General features: G+C 45.6%; 1 protein-coding gene across 1 annotated transcript in view; it reads left to right on the top strand.

Annotated features, from left to right (window-relative positions):
- LOC133151691 (DNA topoisomerase 2-binding protein 1-A-like) overlaps positions 1 to 18,991 on the top strand; it is a 51,768-nt gene that overhangs the window by 19,329 nt on the left and 13,448 nt on the right. The window contains exons 8-21 of the mRNA XM_061274933.1: positions 2,060 to 2,223; positions 5,637 to 5,800; positions 5,871 to 6,118; positions 6,330 to 6,655; positions 6,753 to 6,925; positions 11,080 to 11,291; positions 11,471 to 11,799; positions 16,529 to 16,705; positions 16,831 to 16,946; positions 17,016 to 17,139; positions 17,214 to 17,372; positions 18,067 to 18,154; positions 18,234 to 18,408; positions 18,507 to 18,736. Coding sequence (XP_061130917.1) covers positions 2,060 to 2,223; positions 5,637 to 5,800; positions 5,871 to 6,118; positions 6,330 to 6,655; positions 6,753 to 6,925; positions 11,080 to 11,291; positions 11,471 to 11,799; positions 16,529 to 16,705; positions 16,831 to 16,946; positions 17,016 to 17,139; positions 17,214 to 17,372; positions 18,067 to 18,154; positions 18,234 to 18,408; positions 18,507 to 18,736 — 2,685 coding nt within the window. The remainder of the gene's footprint in view (positions 1 to 2,059; positions 2,224 to 5,636; positions 5,801 to 5,870; positions 6,119 to 6,329; positions 6,656 to 6,752; positions 6,926 to 11,079; positions 11,292 to 11,470; positions 11,800 to 16,528; positions 16,706 to 16,830; positions 16,947 to 17,015; positions 17,140 to 17,213; positions 17,373 to 18,066; positions 18,155 to 18,233; positions 18,409 to 18,506; positions 18,737 to 18,991) is intronic.

Raw genomic sequence — 18,991 nt, 5'->3', positions numbered from 1 at the left:
GCTTGCTGCGTATAGCAGCTATCATTATAGCATTAGCCATCCGCAAAAACCCATGAGCCTCAGCTCGCAATCTCCCATGAGCCTCAGCAAAGTGTAAACAATCGCGTTTCTCAAACGATCTCCTATAAAATGATCGGAACTGACTAAAGTTCGATCTAACGCATTGGTACTACTTACCTATGTTTCCCTTCCATATCGATCCGTAGATTTACTCGAAACATTAACGGAGCAACCTATTTTGAAATGAAATAGCCTTGCGGGTACAACAGCTATTCGGTGACGCCCCCTGACTACAGTTACCGTAATGTTGGGAAGCGATGCGACCTTGTAATTTACTAGTTGTACTAAAACATTTTGGCAGAGCACTGTGTACAACCAGTCTGGATCAACAAATTCATCAATTGATCCATATATAAGGCGCACCGGACTATAAGCCGCACTGTCGACTTTTGATACAATTTTAGGTTTTTAGATGCGCCTTATAGGGCAGAAAATACGGTATATATATATATACAATTAAATATATTTTTAGTGGGTAGATCTTTGTGACTTGGTCATTTCAAAAGTAGCTCGCGAGCTGAAAAAGTTTGGGCACCCCTGTGTTAGATAATAAGTCGAACTGTTTGATCTTTATGACTGCTTTATTACAGTGTTACGGACAGCTAAGATCGTTTATGATTCGGAAAGGGGAAAGTTCGTGGAACCATCACCTCATCCACACAGTCACTCACGAGTCAAAGAGTATGGCCTGACACAGTAGTAGAATAAGTCGCTGCTTCATTCTCTCTTTAATCCAATTAACATAGGATCAAAATGACTTACTCCGATTTAGTCCGCCTGATATTGTCATCTGCGTATTGCTTCTTTTTTAATAAAATGTCCACATACTTTGATGTGTGTGGAACCAGACACCTTCGGCTGCCCAACAACGTGCCTAATCTAAATTAACGTAACAAAGGAATCCTTCAGCTGCGTAAAATCATGCCTTACCTAAAAAAACGAAACAATCCGCACTTTTGGGGTTAGCGCGATTCCCAAATTCTGGACCCGAAAGTCTCCATAAAATTGAGATGTAGGTGTAGTGAGTTCAGATCAATTCCTCCAATTTAATTGAAATTCACTAATACTTGCGACTATGTCATTAGTGATGTAGTGGCTCAGTTAAAGAGGGATGAGAATCTTCCGCGGATCCGCGAATTTCGTGTTTTTTTTCCGTCGGGAGTACCATTTTTGTGAATCGTGTAGATCCGTTGAGAAAATAGTTTTTATATCGAGGGGCTGGCAGCAGTATTGCAACAACAGCTGAATTATTTTCGGCAGCATTAAGCACTACTTTCGTCACATCATTTGCCTACTTATTTGCCTGATTAGCAAAAGTTTAGCCAGCATGGCGAAGATTTTACGGAAAAAAGACGAGGATCATGCCAGGGAAATAGACAAGTCGAACGGGATCAGGAACTGCTTCAGATGGGCATGGCTCGAGAGCGGCGTCATCTTACAACTCGGAACACAAAGACGCTCTTAAAGCAATGCGACAGTGAGCGCCCGGCGCGCTGCGGTTGCGCGATCGGACTGAATTAAGCTCCCTGCGCACTGAGGTCCACTTAAAATTTGGATCAGGACTTTAAAAATATTTTCTAGATTTCAGCGACAGCTCTGTCACAATAATGCAACCAGCGCGCTGCAGTTGCGCGGTCGGCGATGCGCTGCAGTTGCGCGATCGAACAAAAATGCGCAAATGAAATTCGTCTTGGAATGGATTAAAAATTTTCCATTATTTGTAATGGAAAAAATAGATTCGGAATTCGACCGATTTGCTTCTCAAACCGCCTTCTGGAACGGATTGTGGTCAAAACGGATTGTGGCTTTCGGCCCCCCCAGTGGAGCATGCGGCCCCCAGACCCCGGCTACTTTTCAGTTATTTTTTTCATTTGCCGTTCTCATCCCTGGTTAAAGCATATGCGCATTGAGGGCGGCCATCAGGATCAACCGTGATGATCGGCCATGAAACTCATCTCTGAAAGCATCACTTTCAATCAACGGCTCCTTTTGCCTGCAGAGAGTTCTGTGCTGGGTTTGAGTCGCATCTCCCTCAACACCAGTGAGACAGTTAATGACACAGCCTTCACCAACGGAACCGTCACCCATATGGAAGCTCCAGATCCCCTTGACAGTCTGGATCTCACTGTGCGTCCTGCAGAGGATCTCCTGGACGGCTGTAAGGCAAGTACTTCTGGTTATTACCTACAATACGTAGCAGCTAGTTTGAACCACCATCTCAGTTTCCTCAAAATAATAGCACAAGTAGGGGTGCTCAATTAATTGAATGTTAATCATAATCACAATTTTGGCTCCAGACCATCTCAAAATTCATATAATAAGGACAAACGATTATTTGGTGTTTCCGTTGAGACGCGCATGCGCAACTCAAACGCGACGCCCCCGCGTGTGTGGAAAGCGGAGATCCAGGCCATATTTAACAGGCAGTGTTGTATCTAACGCGTTCAATGAAGAAAAGTTCATGAACGTGAACTAAACGTAGCACATTTTTGCTGTATGGAAGTTTTTGTGAATGCCATTGAATGTTTTTTACAGTATACTTTTGTTTTGTCTGAATTTCGTTGTACAACTAAGTTGTAAAATGACAATAAAGGGCATTCTATTCTTCTATTCTTGTTCAAGGATGCCAGGTTTTATTTTGTTGGACTTCAAAATAAAACCAACCCTGCTAAACGCACTGTAAACTAGGCTTGAATAGGCGGGCTAAAAGGAACCCCAATCATACATAGCGCAATGACAGATGCTCCATTTGATGAAAGCTCATGTCGCACGACAAGCAGCCCCCCCTCGTTTTGTCAAACGGCAACGATAAATTAGCGTTCTGTGAGAGCATTCAGGAATTTGGCATTGCCCCAGGAATTACTTAGAGATTCTTTCTGCTGTTGTCGTAATTTATTTGGTCTTTGAACCTTTACCTTTGCATATCCCAAATTCTAAACGTTTTCTGGTCCATCCATCTTCTACGGCGTATTCGGGATTGGGTCGCGGGGGCAGCAGATTTAGAAGGCACGCCCAGACGTCCCTCTCCTCGGCCATTTCGTCCAGCTCATCCTGGGGGATCCCAAGGCGTTCCCAGGCCAGCCGAGAAACATAGTCTCTCCAGTGGGTCCTGGGTCGTCCCGGGGTCTCCTGGCGGTGGGACATGCCCGGAACACCTCCCCGAGGAGGCAGGAGGCAACCTGATGAGATGCCAGAGTCACCTCATTTGGCTCCTCTCAACGTGGATGAGCAGCGGCCCGATTCCGAGTCTCTCACGGGTGACTGAGCTTCTCACTTTATCTCTAAGGGAGAGCCCGGACACCCTGTGGAGGAAACTCATTTTAACCGCTTGTATCCGGGATCTTGTTCTTTCAATCACGACCCATAGCTCGTGACCATAGATGAAGGTAGGAGCGTTGATCGACCGGTAAATGGAGAGCTTTGCCTTTCGGCTCAGCTTTCTCTCCACCACGGCAGACCTGTACGGAGTCCGCATCACTACAGATGCTGCACCGATCCATCTGTCGATCTCAGGCTCTATTCTGCCCTCGCTCATGAACAAGACCCCAAGATACTCCTCCAATTGGGGCAGGATCTCATCCCCAGAGAGGGCATTCCACTCTTTTCCAACTGCGGACCATGGTCTCAGATTTGGAGGTGCTGGCTTTCATCCCGACCGCTTCACACTTGGCTGTGAACTGCTCCAGTGAGAGCTGGAGATCACGGCTTGAAGAAACCAACAGCATCACATTGTCTGCAAAAAGCAGAGATGCAGTGTTGATGTCACCAAATCAGACACCTTCAATGCCTAGGCAGCACGTAGAAATTCTGTTCATAAAAGTTAGGAACAGAATCGGTGACAAAGGGCAGCCTTCACTGGAAAGGAATCCGAAACGAAGCTCTGGCATCGGTGATACAGGGACCGAACCGCCCTTTCCAGTGAGTTTGGCACCATGTACCCCCGAAGCACCCCCTCACAAAACTCCCCGAGGGACACGGTCGAACGCCTTCTCCAGGTCCACAAATACCATGTGTACTGGTTGAGTGACTCTCATTCACCCCCAAAGATCCTGCCGAAGGTATAGAGCTGTTCCACGGCCAGGACGAAAACCACATTGCTCCTCCTGAGTCTGAGGTTCGACCTCCCGACAGACCCTCCTCTCCAGCACCCCTGAATAGACCTTCCCTGGGAGGCTGAGGAGTGTGATTCCTCTGTCGTTGGAACACACCCTCCGGTTATCCTTCTGAAAAAGGGGGACCACCACCCCAGTCTGCCAATCCGGAGGCACTGTCCCCGATGATCACGCAATGTTGTAGAGGCGTGTCAGCCAGGACAGCCCCACAACATCCAGAACCTTTAAGAACTCCGGGCGAATCTCATCCACCCCCGGGCCCTTGCCTCCGAGGAGCTTTTTAATTACCTCGGTGACTTCGACCCCAGAGATTGGAGAGTCTGCCTCAGAGTCTCCAGGCTCTGCTTCCACAATAAAAGGGGTGTCGGTGGTATTGAGGAGATCTTAGTATTCTCCCCACCTACTCACGACGTTACGAGTCGAGGTCAGCAGCACGCCATCTCCACTGTAAACAGTGTTGAAGGTGCACTGCTTCCCCCTCCTGAGAAGCCAGACGGTGGACCAGAATTTCCTCAAAGGTCGTCTCGAAGTCATTCTCCATGGCCTCACCAAACTCCTCTCACGCCCGAATTTTTGCCTCAGCAAGCGCCGAAGCTGCGTTCCACTCGGCCATCTGTCGGCTGCCTCCGGAGTCCCACATGCCAAAATGGCTGGTAGGACTCCTTATTCTGTTTGACGGCATCCCTTACCGCCCGTGTCCACCACCGGGTTCAAGGGTTGCTGCTACAACAGGCACCGACCACTTTACGACCACAGCTCCGGTTGAATGCCTCAACAATGGAGGCACGGAACAATGTCCACTCAGGCTCAATGTAACCCCGCCTCCTCCAGGACGTGGAAAAAGCTCTGCCGGAGGTAGGAGTTGAAGCTCTTCTTGACAGAGGATTCTGCCAGACGTTCCCAGCAGACTCTCACAGTTCGTTTGGGTCTGCCAGGTCAAAACTGCTTCCCCCACCATCGGAGCCAGCCCACCACCAGGTGGGAATCTGTTGACAGCCCCGCCCCTCTCTTCACCTGAGTGTCCAAAACATGCGGCCTCAAATCTGATGACACGACTACAAAGTCGATCAGCGAACTGCGGCCTAGGGTGTCGTGGTGCCAAGTGCACACACACACATGGACACCCTTATGCTTGAACATGTTCATTATGGACAATCCACGTCGAGCACAACGAAAATGGAGAAATTTGAACAGAGTAAAAAAATAGCCCCACAAAACTATCATAACAGTATCTCTGCAGCACCTGGAGGGATATATTACACATTGCTACACTCCTAGATCCTCCAGACACACAAGCAAATTATTTTAAAAGCAAAAAGTCGATTTTCCATGATACATGTCTTTTAATAGGGCTTATGTGTAATTAGGGAGCAAGTTTGTTGAATTATGATTTCTTGTGCTCATATTCTCTCAAACAGTTTATGTGGGCTTTTGTTTCATGGTTTCCTGGTGACCGTTGTGCAGCTCTATCTGTGCGGCCTCCCCATGAAGAAGCTGGACAAGTTGCGTCGGCTGGTGAGCGCCGCGGGGGGTCTTCGCTTCAACCAGCCAAGCGAGGAGCTCACACACGTGGTCTCAGGTGAACCAGATCAGGACCTCAAGACTTTCCTGTCTAAAGCGACTCACAGGTTGGTTTCAAGTCCAGGAGCATCGTGGAGAACACGGCCATGCTGATTCTGTTGTCTATTTTTATGCCAGACCTCACGTAGTGACAGTCCAGTGGCTGCTAGACAGCTTCTCCGAAGGCCGTCTCCTCCCAGAAGAAAGCTTCCTCCACCCAGACTGTCTGCCTCCCTCACCGGCAGAGGTGTTGATTCCATTGGCGTGTCGCCCAGCTGCCTCCAGGCTTTCAGTGGGGCCCTCCGCCGCCAGTCCCAGCACCCCAAGAATGAATCAAGTGGAGGAGGACCTCCTCTCACAGTACATGGACGACGACCCGACAGTCAGTGAGTGTGGTATCATTTACATTGTCGTACGTAACATAGCACTTTATTTTGGTTTGCATATCTGCTGTTATCTAGGGGTACCCCTCCCAAACACACACACAAAAGTAATGTTGCAAAAAAAGTGATAAACTTCCAGTTACTGTCTCTGCTGCCACCTAAAGATGTTTAACATAACGCTTGAGTCCGGCCCAACCATGTGTTGTCTTTCAAGTTGATGAGCTTCCACCAGCTCAAAGTGACGGCGGAATGTCCGCCAACCCGGCCGCCAAGAATTCCAGGACCCTCAGCCGCAGCACCAGACCAGAGTCAGATTCCTCTCCGCATGAGGCCAGCAAGGCAGGTCTATTTGCTGGAAAACGCTTCCTGCTGCAGGGCTTGGGCGCCGAGGCCGAGGCCCAGCTCTCTCTGCTGGTGACGGAGAATGGAGGCCGGGTGTTGGTGAGCCGCACGCACATCATCGCCGACTACGCCGTGGTGCCTCTTTTGGGCTGTTCTGTGGAGGCCACGGTGGACGAAGTGGTCACTGATACGTGGTTGGTGAGTTCACAACTTTTTTTATGTTTGTTTTTTTTGTCGTTCCCCTGCATATTCCTCATTCACAGATTTTTTTGGGGGGAACGTTTTGAGTTAACAGGCCATGTGTGTGGAGAGGGAGTGTCTCTTGGATCTCTCGTTGAATCCTCTGTTCACTCCGGTTGTCGCGATGAATGGACGTTTCCCGCTCAAGGATTGCGTCCTTTCCGTCAGCCAGTTCACGGGAGCCGAGCGGGAGTCGCTGGTGGAGTTGGCCAAGCACCTGGGAGCAACGTATGTCAATCTCAGCATTTTTTTTCAAATGTGTCACTTGCAGAGCCAAGGTGGCATGTCTGATAGAATTATAAAATGTTTTTTGTTTAGCTGAAAATTGGCTGTTTTGCAGCAGGGGGTCCTCTCTATACTGTAAATATATCTCTGCTTGTTTTGATTTTGTATATGACTAGGTTTCAGTGTTGTTGTGCACCATTTTACCATCACTTGAAAGTATATCTGGATTTTCTTCTATCCTTACTTCCAAGTGGTGGTGTGGGTATGGTTACAATATTAATAAGCCCAAATTTTACACAACACTGGGGTATCTGTGGGGTTGTAAAAAGATTGATATGGAAAGGGAACATAGGTAAACAGTACCAATGTGTTAGATGAAACTTTAGTCAGTTCCGTTTATAGGAGATAGTTTGAGAAACGCTTTTGTTTACCGAGGGCTCATTGAGGCCAGCAAGGCGCTCAGTGTCGCATTGCTTTAGGAGCGTCTTTGTGTTTTCGGATGGATTTACTGCTCCCACTTGCTTCCTTTGGAGGCATGATTAAAGTTGATGCAATCCTCAGAGTAACGAGAACGTAATAACGAACGGAGTCAGTTTGCATGCGGGTCCTCTCGGCTCATCTCGCGAGGCTCGACAACCGAATTTCGTCCGACATCCGAAGCAAAAATCTCAAATTTTTTGTTCGAATACCGATTTGTTCGAGAACCGGGATGTTAAAAAACCGACCCAGGCTACTTTTCAGTGTTTTTTCACATTTACCATTCTCATCCCTGTTAAAAAGTAGTAAATGCCTTCTGACGAGGTATTAAATTTTCAAACTGTAATTCATTTTTCCATTTGTATCAAGTGCTGGCCTATCCCCTAAAAATCTCCATCCATCCATTTTTTTTTAAATTTTTTTTTTTTTTTTTAAATCCCAATGATCGTCACACACGCAGGGAGGCAATGGGTCCCATTTTTATAGTCTTTGGTATGGTCTTAACTAGGCTGGATGTAATTTTTTTTGTTGGCGTTGATTTCTCCGACTGCCCGTAAACGCACCACCGCGCTCCGTGCGCGCACGGGAAAGAGGCGTGCCGGGCGCTCACTGTCGCATTGCTTAAAGAGTGCCTTTGTGTTTTAGGAGGAACAGCAGAGACCAAAGGAACAAGGCAGTGTTGTGAAATAAAATATTACCTGTAATACGCATTTTGTTATTTGCTGATTGAAACTGCTAATTAAACTGTGAATTGAAACTAATAGGAAGAAAACTACTCTCGCTCTTTATATAGCTGACGTGTCTTGCGCAGCCGTTCTGTGCATTTTATTTCACAACACTTTGCCTTGTTCCTTTCTTCTCTGCTGTTCACTTCAAACACGCTCCATGTGACCGCAATGCTCTCGTATCAGATGCTTGCTCGATCGCCTGCTCGTTTGCTGTCTGTCACAATGTACCCTACACAAATCCGAAACATTTGTTGCGGCTCCGAGTCACGACGAGGGGCAAGTTTTGGTTTCCAAGGGTGTTTTTATTCCTCTTCAACGTCTCTCCCATACAGAGCCGCCTTTTTCACGTCCGCATGCGTCTTTCCCGTGCGCGCGCGGCGCGCGGTGGTGCGTTTACGGGCAGTCGGAGAAATCAACGCCAACAAAAAAAAATACATCCAGCCTAGTTAAGACCATACCAAAGACTATAAAAATGGGACCCATTGCCTCCCTGCGTGTGTGACGATTATTGGGACTTAAAAAAAAAAGAAAAAAAAAATTTTTTTTTTAATTCATAAAAATTGGGTGCGTATTATACATGGGGGCGCACTATACACGGAAAAAAACGGTAACTATATTGTAGCGTTAACAAAGTACAAGGAAAGATGTGGGTTTGGTAAACGGCTCTTTATTTAACAAAATAAGAGTTCAATGAGCCAACAACTACTGAACTGGAACAATAAAAACATATACAAGTTGCTACACGAAATAAAATATATCAAATAACTATAACATAAATAGTTAATCGCCACACGGCCCCAAGCACCGGCGTCGACTTCCGGGCGTGTGGCGGCATGGACTTCCATCGCCGGAGGTGGCACTTCCAGCCTCGGAGGTGAAAGAGAGCTCCATAGAATAGGACCGGGCGTGCGTAAAAGCCATGTCCGAGCCCCATCCACCGTCCCCGGACAGCCACCCGGCCGAGCGCCGGCCCCCGACTTCCATCCACGGAGATTAAAGGGAGCTCCGTAGAGTAGCCATAATAGTTTTTCAAACCTTGTGTGTCACTCCAAATCATTAAATCCTTCAAACTCTTCGTCCTTTGTGTCACTTACAAACAAAGCCGCTAATGATGCCGGTAGTACGTGGGGCCCTTCGTCTTCTTCGTCATCCCGTGATCAAATCTTTGTCCTTTATGTAAACAGCCGCCGCGCCGCTGATGTCACTAAAAATTCAAATGACAATAATCCCTTGCTACATCGCGTTTCGTTTATATCACTGCCCAATGTTGTACCCAAGAAAAATGTAATCCCATATTTGTAGGCTAAGGTTGTCCATGCTTGTGTGCGTGCATGCGTGTGCGTGCGCTTGTGTGTGTTTGTGTGTGAGAGAGAGAGAGTAAGAACCAAATACTAAATGATAAATATTTTTGTGGATTGTTGATTGACCAATTTAGGCTACTGTTGATTATCTGTAATAGTAGCTATAATATTGGCAAATTTATTTAATTGAAAAACATCTCTAACTGATGTTGTACTTCAGGAAAATGTAATGCCATAGTTGTAGGCTAAGGTTAATCCCCAATAAAAATACCGTATTTTCCGGAGTATAAATCGCACTGGATTATAAATCGCACCAGCCATAAAATGCGCAATAAAAAGGAAAAAAACATATGTAAATCGCGTCCGAGTCGCATTTTCGGGGGAAATTTATTTGACAAAATCCAACACCAAGAACAGACATTAATAGGCAACAGGCTGAACGGTACGGTATGCTAACGTTACATAAACACATAAAAGAGGAACTGAGAACGTGCCATATACCGTTTTTCTCCATGTATAATGCGCCGCCATGTATAATACGCACCCTAAAAATGGCATGTCGATGCTGGAATAAAGCCTGTACCCATGTATAATACGCACCCAAATTTTGACTCCTACTTAAGTCCGTAACGTAAAATTATTTCAGAAAAAAGATCATCTTTGGGAACAACCGGATGTTATTCTGCCGGTCAGTATCACTGCGCATGCGCTAGCAAACTCGATAGCGAAGAAATGTTTCGGATCTGTGTAGGGTACATTGTGACAGCAAACGAGCAGGTGATCGAGCAAGCGTCTGATACGAGAGCATTGTGTTTGTATGGAGCGTGTTTGAAGTGAACAGCAGAGAAGAAAGCGCATCTGTAATGGCGGCCTCCGTATCATATCCGGATTTAAAAAAATAAAATGAAGAAAAATATATATATTTTTTTGTACCCATGTATAATGCGCACCCCAGATTTTAGGACAATAAATTAGTTAAATTTTGCGCATTATACATGGAAAAAAACGGTAAATAAGTTTATCAAACCATCTGTGTCACTCCAAATCTTTAAATCCATCGAAATCTTCGTCAGTTGTAGTTCCAATTATTCCACAGGCCTAGACCACCCTTATGCGGTTTAGTATGAAAATAACATGTGAAGTGATATACTAGTAAGTAATATGTTAATGATCAAGTAATAATGTGTTAATAATTTCACATATAAGTCGCTCCTGAGTATAAGTCACACCCCCAGTCAAACTATGAAAAAAATCTGCAATTTATAGTCCGGAAAATACAATCATTGTGAACGGGAGTGTTGAGCACTACAAAAATGGTGTGTGCTCTTTCTACACGTAACAATAAAAAATCATTTTGTCTTTTCATTGCACTTACTCACTTAGAAATTTGTGTGAGAAAATGACAATAATCGGTATCTTTATTAATGACCCCCTAATGCTGATGCTTGAAAGGTTGTCATAGTTGCGGCTCATGTTAGTATTAAAAAATATTGTGACGCCTATTAAAAAGTATTAAATTCCACTTGGGAATTTTTGGTATATGCCCGGATTGTCACTCCATGAAGCTGACTTTTTTTTGCCTACAATCCATTAAATCAAATTTCTATATTATTTCTGCTTTTAAGGTTTGTGTGACTCTTGACTCTTGCAGTGTCCAGGACTACTTTGTGCGCTTGGCCAACCCCAAGAAAGCAATGTTGGCCAGCACTCACCTGGTGCTGCAAAACCCCGATGGCACTAAGTACCAGGCAGCCAAAAAGTGGGGGCTCCCTGCAGTCACTATGCACTGGATCATGGCGTCTGCCAGGACCGGCCAGAGGGCAGCCGAAGAGTGCTTTCTGATTGACCTGCCCCCTTCTCCGGGTTTGTAAAATTTAATTCACATATGGTGCAGCTGCAAAGCATTCCTACACCCGAGAGGGGGTACAAAGAGGAACGTGTGCATTTTTCCCATATGCACGTGAAAAACATCCAACAAGTTTGCCTTTACAAGATCACTCTGCTTCATTTTGAGTGATTGTGGTTTTATAATCATTGCCCAGAAAGGGAGGAGGAGAGTTTTATCGGCGCCTCCCAGAAGATGTCTGTGCCGCCGCTGCCACCCCCACCAACATGCTTCTCTCCAGAGGTTCCACTACTGGGTCCACAGAGTGGCAAGGCAGTCACGCCGCTGGATTTAGGACGCTTCCAGAGCAAAGTGTTTCGTTCGGTGCTAGATGAAATGAAGTCTCATGAGGACATTGGCACGCCCAAGCAAAGCCAGGAGGGCGGCCGCAGGAAGCCCTTTGGCAAGGAGCGTTCACTGCAGCTGGATACGCCCTCCCGCTTCCTCAGCAAGGATCAGCTCTTCAGGCCCTCCTTCAATGTCAAGGTGGGGTCCAAGTTGCAACCTTGAATCAGTATGATTAAACGCAAGGACCACATTAGATTACCGTATTTTCCGGACTGTAAGGCGCACCTAAAAACCTGGAATTTTCTCAAAAGCCGGCAGTGCGCCTTATAGTCCGGTGCGCCTTATATATGGACCAAATTCCTAAATTTAAACTGGCCCGAAGCATTGTCATGAAATCAATCATAAGTGGCCCGCTGAAGACTATCAATCATGAATCAAAAAGACTATGGATCATTATTTTGTGATTATAAAGTAATTTGTTGCGTCTGAAGTTGAAATAAAAAAGATAAAATGGAGAATGATTTGATTTGGATTAAAAGTCTGACATGATGCATTAATGCTGCGCCTTATAGTCCGGTGCGCCTTATATAAGGACAAAGTTTTAAAATGAGCCATTCATTGAAGGTGCGCCTTATAGTCCGGTGCGCCTTATAGTCCGGAAAATACGGTACATAATTCCTAGCTCAAATGAAACCGGCTCAGTGGCATAGTGGTAGAGTGTCCGCCCTGAGACCGGAAGGTTGTGGGTTCAAACCCTGGCCGGGTCATACCAAAGACTATAAAAATGGGACCCATTGCCTCCCTGCTTGGCACTCAGCATTAAGGGTTGGAATTGGGGGGTTAGATCACCAACTGATTCCCGAGCGCGGCACCGCTGCTGCTCACTGCTCCCCTCTCCCCCAGGGGATGGATTAAAATCACACGGGGATGGGTTAAATGCAGAGGACAAATTTCACCACACCCAGGTGTGTGTGTGACGATCATTGGGAAAAGAAAAAGAAAATAAACACTCTCTCTCTCGCGCTCTCTTTCGCTCTCTGTCTTTCTCGTTTGCTCTCTCTCTGTCTCTCTCTCTCTGGCTCTCTCTCTGGCTCTCTCTCTCTCTGGCTCTCTCTCTCTCTGTCTCTCTCTCTGGCTCTCTCTCTCTCTCTCTCTCTCTCTCTCTCTATATATATATATATATATATATATATATATGAGGCCTCCCCTGCCATCATGAAAAAGGGAAAAACAAATTAAATGTTTTGCATTTTAAAGTCCTTTTCCTTTTAATCTCAATAATTTTGTATCATTTTGAACCAAAATCGCAGAATTTTTATAGTTACAGTGGAGCCTCGGTTTTCGAACAAATTGGCATTCGAACAAAAAATTCGAGATTTTTTGCTTCGGATGTCGAACAAAATTCCGTTGTTGAACCTCGCGAGACGAGCCGAGAGGACCCACATGCCAACTGACTCCGTTCGTTATTACGTTCTCGTTACTCTGAGTATTGCATCAACTCTAATCATGCCTCCAAAGGAAGCAAGTGGGAGCAGTAAAGCCATCCTAAAACACAAAGACGCTCCTAAAGCAATGAGACAGTGAGCGCCCGGCGCACTGCGGTTGCGCGATCGGACCAAATTTGATCGCCAAATGATTCCCGAGCGCGGCACCGCTGCTGCTCACTGCTCCCCTCTCCCCCAGGGGATGGATCAAAATCACACAGGGATGGGTTAAATGCAGGGGACAAATTTCACCACACCCAGATGTGTGTGTGACGATCATTGGGACTTTAACTTTAAATTAAGCTCCCTGCGCACTGAGGTCCACTTACATTTTGGAAAGTACATCAAGACTTTATAAATATTTTCTAAATTTTAGCGACCGCTCTGTCACAATAATGCGACCAGCACGGTGCAGTTGCGCGGTCGGCGGCGCGCTAAGGTTGCGCGTTTGGTGGTGCGCTGCAGTTGCGCGATTGGACAAAAATACGCAAATGAAGAAAATGCTTAAAAAATGCGGGGGTTTTACAATGAAAGATTACATATCCAAACCATGGATTTTTGGTCGAAGCAGGAGGTCATCAGTAAAGGAAGAGCAACTCCAGAGTTAAAAGATTTGATCGGACAACGAGACTTAAGAACGGAGTGGTACGCACGATCAAAAACAAGTTTTTGATTCCATGTGCTTTATTTAGTGTTTTTATGTGTGAAGACTGCTGCTGTGAGATTTTAATTAAAATAGTTCAAATTAAATAATGAATAAGCCACACTAGAGCAGCATTCCCCAACCTTTTTTGTGACACTGTTAGGTGCCGGACAATGTTCCCTCTAAGCTACGCGCGTGCGCAATCGCGCACTGTCCGCACATTCTCAGTCCAGCGCATAAACATTCGACATCCCAACAGGTTGAGATTAGTCGCAAACAGGTGGTGCATCAATGTCCTTGAGCATCCTTCATTGTTTGAAAATGAGAATGGTCGCTAGTTTCAATCCCTGCTATTTATACAAATCATATTCTAGATGCATTTTTTTACAACAAACTTGAAAGCCTCCCCTTCATTTTCAGTGGGAACAGTGTTGTTGGTCTCCCTTTTTTGCTAGTGCGTCATAGTCTGGAGTAAAATTTGTTGTGGCAATTCTTAGGAGAGATCCGAGGTGTTGGTTCGTTTACCTCGATCTGTGACGGGTTGATGTTGATGTTCATGTGGCTGAACGTCACGTCGCGTACGTCGCGCCAAATTGGCCACTTTTTTTTAAACACTCGGCACTCAGTGTCCACCTTGCTTTTCCTTGGGCGACTCATTTTAATGGAAGGATTCCAGGGGAAGGGGTGTGGGTGGCTTCAGCGTAAAACTGTATCTGAAAGCTCAGCGCGCGAATTACAAGAATGCTGTCGTCACAGCCCACGCTCTAAATTCGGCACTGATACAAATAGAGCGCGAGTGCGCCATGTCCGTACTACTGAGTACGTACACGCACTTGTGAGTGTGCACTGAGCTTTCTCACACAGCTTCCGGGAGTAAATGCGCGGGCGAGCGCTTCCCCATCTACTGGGGAAACGCAGTCGTTGCAGGCAAAACGACCAAAAAAAATGTTTAATAATACAATTTATTCAGGGTTGGCGGGCCGGATTAAACGGTCCCGTTGGCAGGATGTGGCCCGCGGGCCGTAGTTTGCCCATACCTGCACTAGCCAATAACCAATGAGCCCTCTGTTAACAAAAGCGTTTCTCAAACTATCTCCTATAAAATGGACGGAACTGACTAAAGTTCAATCACACATTGGTACTGCTTACTTATGTTTCCCTTCCATATCGATCCGTAAATTTACTCGAAACATTAACGGAGCAGCCTATTTTGAAATGAAATAGCCTCGTGCGTATAGCAGGGGTCATTATAGCATTAGCCACCCGCAAACTCCCATGAGTCTCAGCTCGCAGACTCCCGTGAGCCTCAGCAGTGTTGTGGCAGTCCCCTGTAAACAATCCCGTTTCTCAAACTCTAACCCATAAAAGTGATCGGAACCGACTAAAGACTGATTTAACACATTGGTGCTGCTTATTTATGATTCCGTTGGATATTGATCCGTAAACATACAGGGCTCGAAACTAACGATTGCCCGATTGCCCGGGGCAAGTAGCGATGGCAGACGGGCAAGTAGAATTTTTTCCTCACTTGCCCGAACTTGCCCTGCCATAATACCATGTTTTCAAGCTGTAAAAAGACGATTTTGTGCATAATTTCTCGCAACTTCTGCCGCTTCTGGTCCGACATTTTGTTTTCTAGGGAGCGGTTAGTTTCTCGTGTAAGTCTGCAATACATTGATAACGGCAAAGCGCTTCGTAATTAAATGCATGCTCTCTCACCCGTCCCTGGCTCTTCTGCGCCTGCGCACCAGCAGAGCTTGTTTCCGGTTGGCGGATACGAAGGCATATGAAGGCAAAACTTATAGTGTTGTCTTTTTTATTGCAAAAATGTGTCGGGCAAGTAAAAATCCACTCCAAAAAAATTCGGGCAAGTAAAATTTTGTTTCGGGCAAGTAAAATTTTCTCCAACTTGCCCGAGGGCAACTTGGGCAAAAAATAAGCTTCGAGCCCTGACATACTCGAAAACATTAACAGAACAGCCTATTTTGAAATGAAATAGCCTCGCGGGTGCAACAGCTATTCAGTGACGCCCCCGACTACGGTTGCCGTAATGCTGGGAAGCGATGCGACCTTGTAATTTACTAGTTGTACTAAAACGTCCTGATACATTTTGGCAGAGCGCTATGTACAACCAGTATGGATCAACAAATTCATCAATTGATCCATATATAAGGCGCTCTGCATTATAAGGCCCACTGTGTTTTTTTGAGTAAATGATAAGCTTTTAAGTCCACCCTGTAGTGAGGAAAATACGGTAAATTATTTCATGATATTGCTGAATAAAAATGGATAAATGATTTATGCAATTTAACAGAAAACTTCTCAATTCTAGTTCAGAGGTTTATCTATAAGTAATGTAATGATAATCAATTTACAAAAGATATAGTGGAATGAGTTTTGAAATACAATCTACAGTATTGGTAAAATTCTTTATTTAAAGAAATACTCATCATTTACAACTTACCGTTTTTTTCCGTGTATAATGCGCAAAATTTAACTAATTTATTGTCCTAAAATCTGGGGTGCGCATTATACATGGGTACAATTTTTTTTTAATTTGTTTTTAAAATCTTTTTTTTTTTTTTTTTTTTTAAGACTTAAAAAAAAATAATAATAAAAAATTAAAAAATAAAAATTGGGTGCGTATTATACATGGGTACAGGCTTTTTTCCAGCATCAACATGCCATTTTTAGGGTGCGTATTATACATGGCGGCGCATTATACACGGGAAAAAACGGTAATTCTCCCGAGTTGAAGCCATCGTTTTAAAATATAAAGAGTTCTGTATATTGGCTCCAGGATGCCTTGGCGGCATTGGACACACCAGGCGGGACCGGCGAGAAGACAGAGACACCTCTGACTGACGTCATCAACAAAAACCTGAAGGTGGCGCTGGCTAACAGCACCCGTGGCAGCTACCTTGCTGACATGCAAGCTGTCACTTCCAGCCCGCAGCTCAGCACCGCCAGGAAGGAGGTTGTTAACATTTCTGTATTTTCTTTCCCCGTTTTTGCTCTACCCCTCTCACTTGTTGTTATTTTTACCTTCTGTATATGCTATGGATCTAACTTGGCCAACCTCTGACATTTTATCATCTCAAGGTGGCAAAAGAGGTGGCCGGCCCGCTCACGGGCGTTGTGATCTGCGTGGGAAAGAAGCTGAGCAAGATGCAGAGTGAACTGAACGCTGTGGGTGCCTCACTCGGAGCCGAATACAGGTAGCCACAACGGACTTTTATGTTTTTGCAAGCAGAGGCATGATGACAAAAATGTTTTTGTGCGTTAAGATGGGCCTGTGACGAAAGCGTCACCCACTTCATCTATCAGGGCCGAGCAAGCGACAACAGTCGAGAATACAGAGGCGTGAAAGAGAGGGGGCTGCATGTGGTCTCGCAACACTGGCTCCAAGCCGTGAGTCGCCTGCTCTGTTGTCTGCGTTCCCTGAAAGACTTCGGTCCCAACATTGGTCTGTTGCCGTCTTTTAGTGTGCCGAGGAGCAGAGGCACGTCCCGGAGTCTCTGTATCCTTTCACCTATAACCCCAAGATGAGCCTAAACCTCAGTCAAGTTCCCAGCAGCTCGCAGATGTCTCCGCCTTCCACACGAATGCAACTGCAAGAAAACACGGAAGCCTGGGATACCAAAGTAGGCCCAAATGTTGTCATGTTCACATTTACTCGAGTAGATTCATAGGTGCACCCCAATACAAGTGTTGGACATTCACAGCAACAAATGTTTTCATCCCACCTGTTATGTGGTCAAAATGACCCACTAGAAAATAAAAAACATTTTATTGATTTAACGCTTTCACAACAGCTTGTCGCCTTAACAAAGTGCTTACAGGACATATAACAATAAGTACAGACCACATCACATAAAACATTGCCAATAATACAAATATAAGATATACACACACGGAACAGCGACGATTTTACTGAGTTTCCATGATGAAAATGTTTCGGAAGTGATGAAATCCAACAGAATATTGTTTAGGTCTTATTATTAACTCATCCAACAAATATGTGCAATTCCTTTAACACAGTAAACACATAAAAATGCAAATGATAAAAAAAACAGAATTGATGTCCCTCTTAAAAATAGCTATAACTGCCTTTATAAAAGGTTGAAACCATAAATACATAACAAATTAGATTCCCAAGTCAACTTTCTAAATGGCTGACAAATTAATTGTGAAAATCTTAACTTAGCTCCTCCTTGACATAGTTACTGCCCGACTGTTTTTACTTAGAGTGGCAACATTTTGTGGAATCGTGGGACATTTCAGAAAGAGCAACCAAAATTTTGTGACATTAAAGCATTTAACGCATCCATCCTCCAGCTTGAGCACAAGGTCGCAGAGGATGCTTCGACCTCTCGCCGTGCAAGTGATGGGAGCAGAGAGCAAGATCCTCTAACGGACAAGAATGGTGGATGTTACTCCAGTTCTCTCCCTCAACTTAAAAAAAGCCACACAAAAAAGTCATTTGTTTCAATGTCTTCTACCAGAGGTCACAGAAACGCTGCAGATGAGAGAGAACCTGCAAAAAGCACTCCAAGAAATCATGTCAGCCACCAAGATGACAACTGGCAGGCGGGCGTCGCTACGGCTCTGTCGGACGGGGTCAACAGACTCCACCCCTAACACTTCTGTCGGCGGCAGACACACTCTGGAAGCCTTAAGGTGAGGAGAGGAGGCTGCAGATTAAAAAAGTGCTTCAAGGAGCGCTTGATGACTGAATAAAAGGCGATGTTCCCTCTAACCTGACAACCTCATGAAAGGGTCTCTAGGGCAGCCGCTCTGGATGTCAACGCGGAGCCTTCCCAGAGCGAGCAGATTGTTTGGGACGATCCCACGGCCAGGGAAGAAAGGGCCAAGCTGGCCGACAACCTGCAGTGGCCCGGTAGTCCCTCACAGCACTCTGAACCTCTGGCGCCTCCTCCGCGGGCCCTGGCGCAGTACGACAGACAGCCTAGCGACTCCATGACTGACTCGGAGCTGGTGCAGATGGGTACGCAGTGTTGTCAGGGATGGGAATTTTCCGCGGATTACGTGTTTTTAATGCGATGTCGAACGCTGCGCGCTCGCTTCTCTTCTTTGCTAATGGGACGTCGAACGCTTCGCTTGATTTCATTTGTGTGGCAGGCTCCATCTAGTGTTGAAACTGAGAAGTGCAACAGAGTTGAGCTCAAGCTTCTTGTGCGGGCCATATTCAATTATGTTTTCAGAATTTGCTGCGGCCCAATAAAAACTGCCGCAGTTGGCC

The sequence above is a fragment of the Syngnathus typhle genome, linkage group LG3 (assembly GCF_033458585.1).
Source record: "Syngnathus typhle isolate RoL2023-S1 ecotype Sweden linkage group LG3, RoL_Styp_1.0, whole genome shotgun sequence".
In the NCBI taxonomy this organism is placed as follows: Eukaryota; Metazoa; Chordata; class Actinopteri; order Syngnathiformes; family Syngnathidae; genus Syngnathus; species Syngnathus typhle.
The sequence above is the reverse complement of the archived record's forward strand: the minus strand, read 5'-3'. Positions and strand labels throughout refer to the sequence as shown.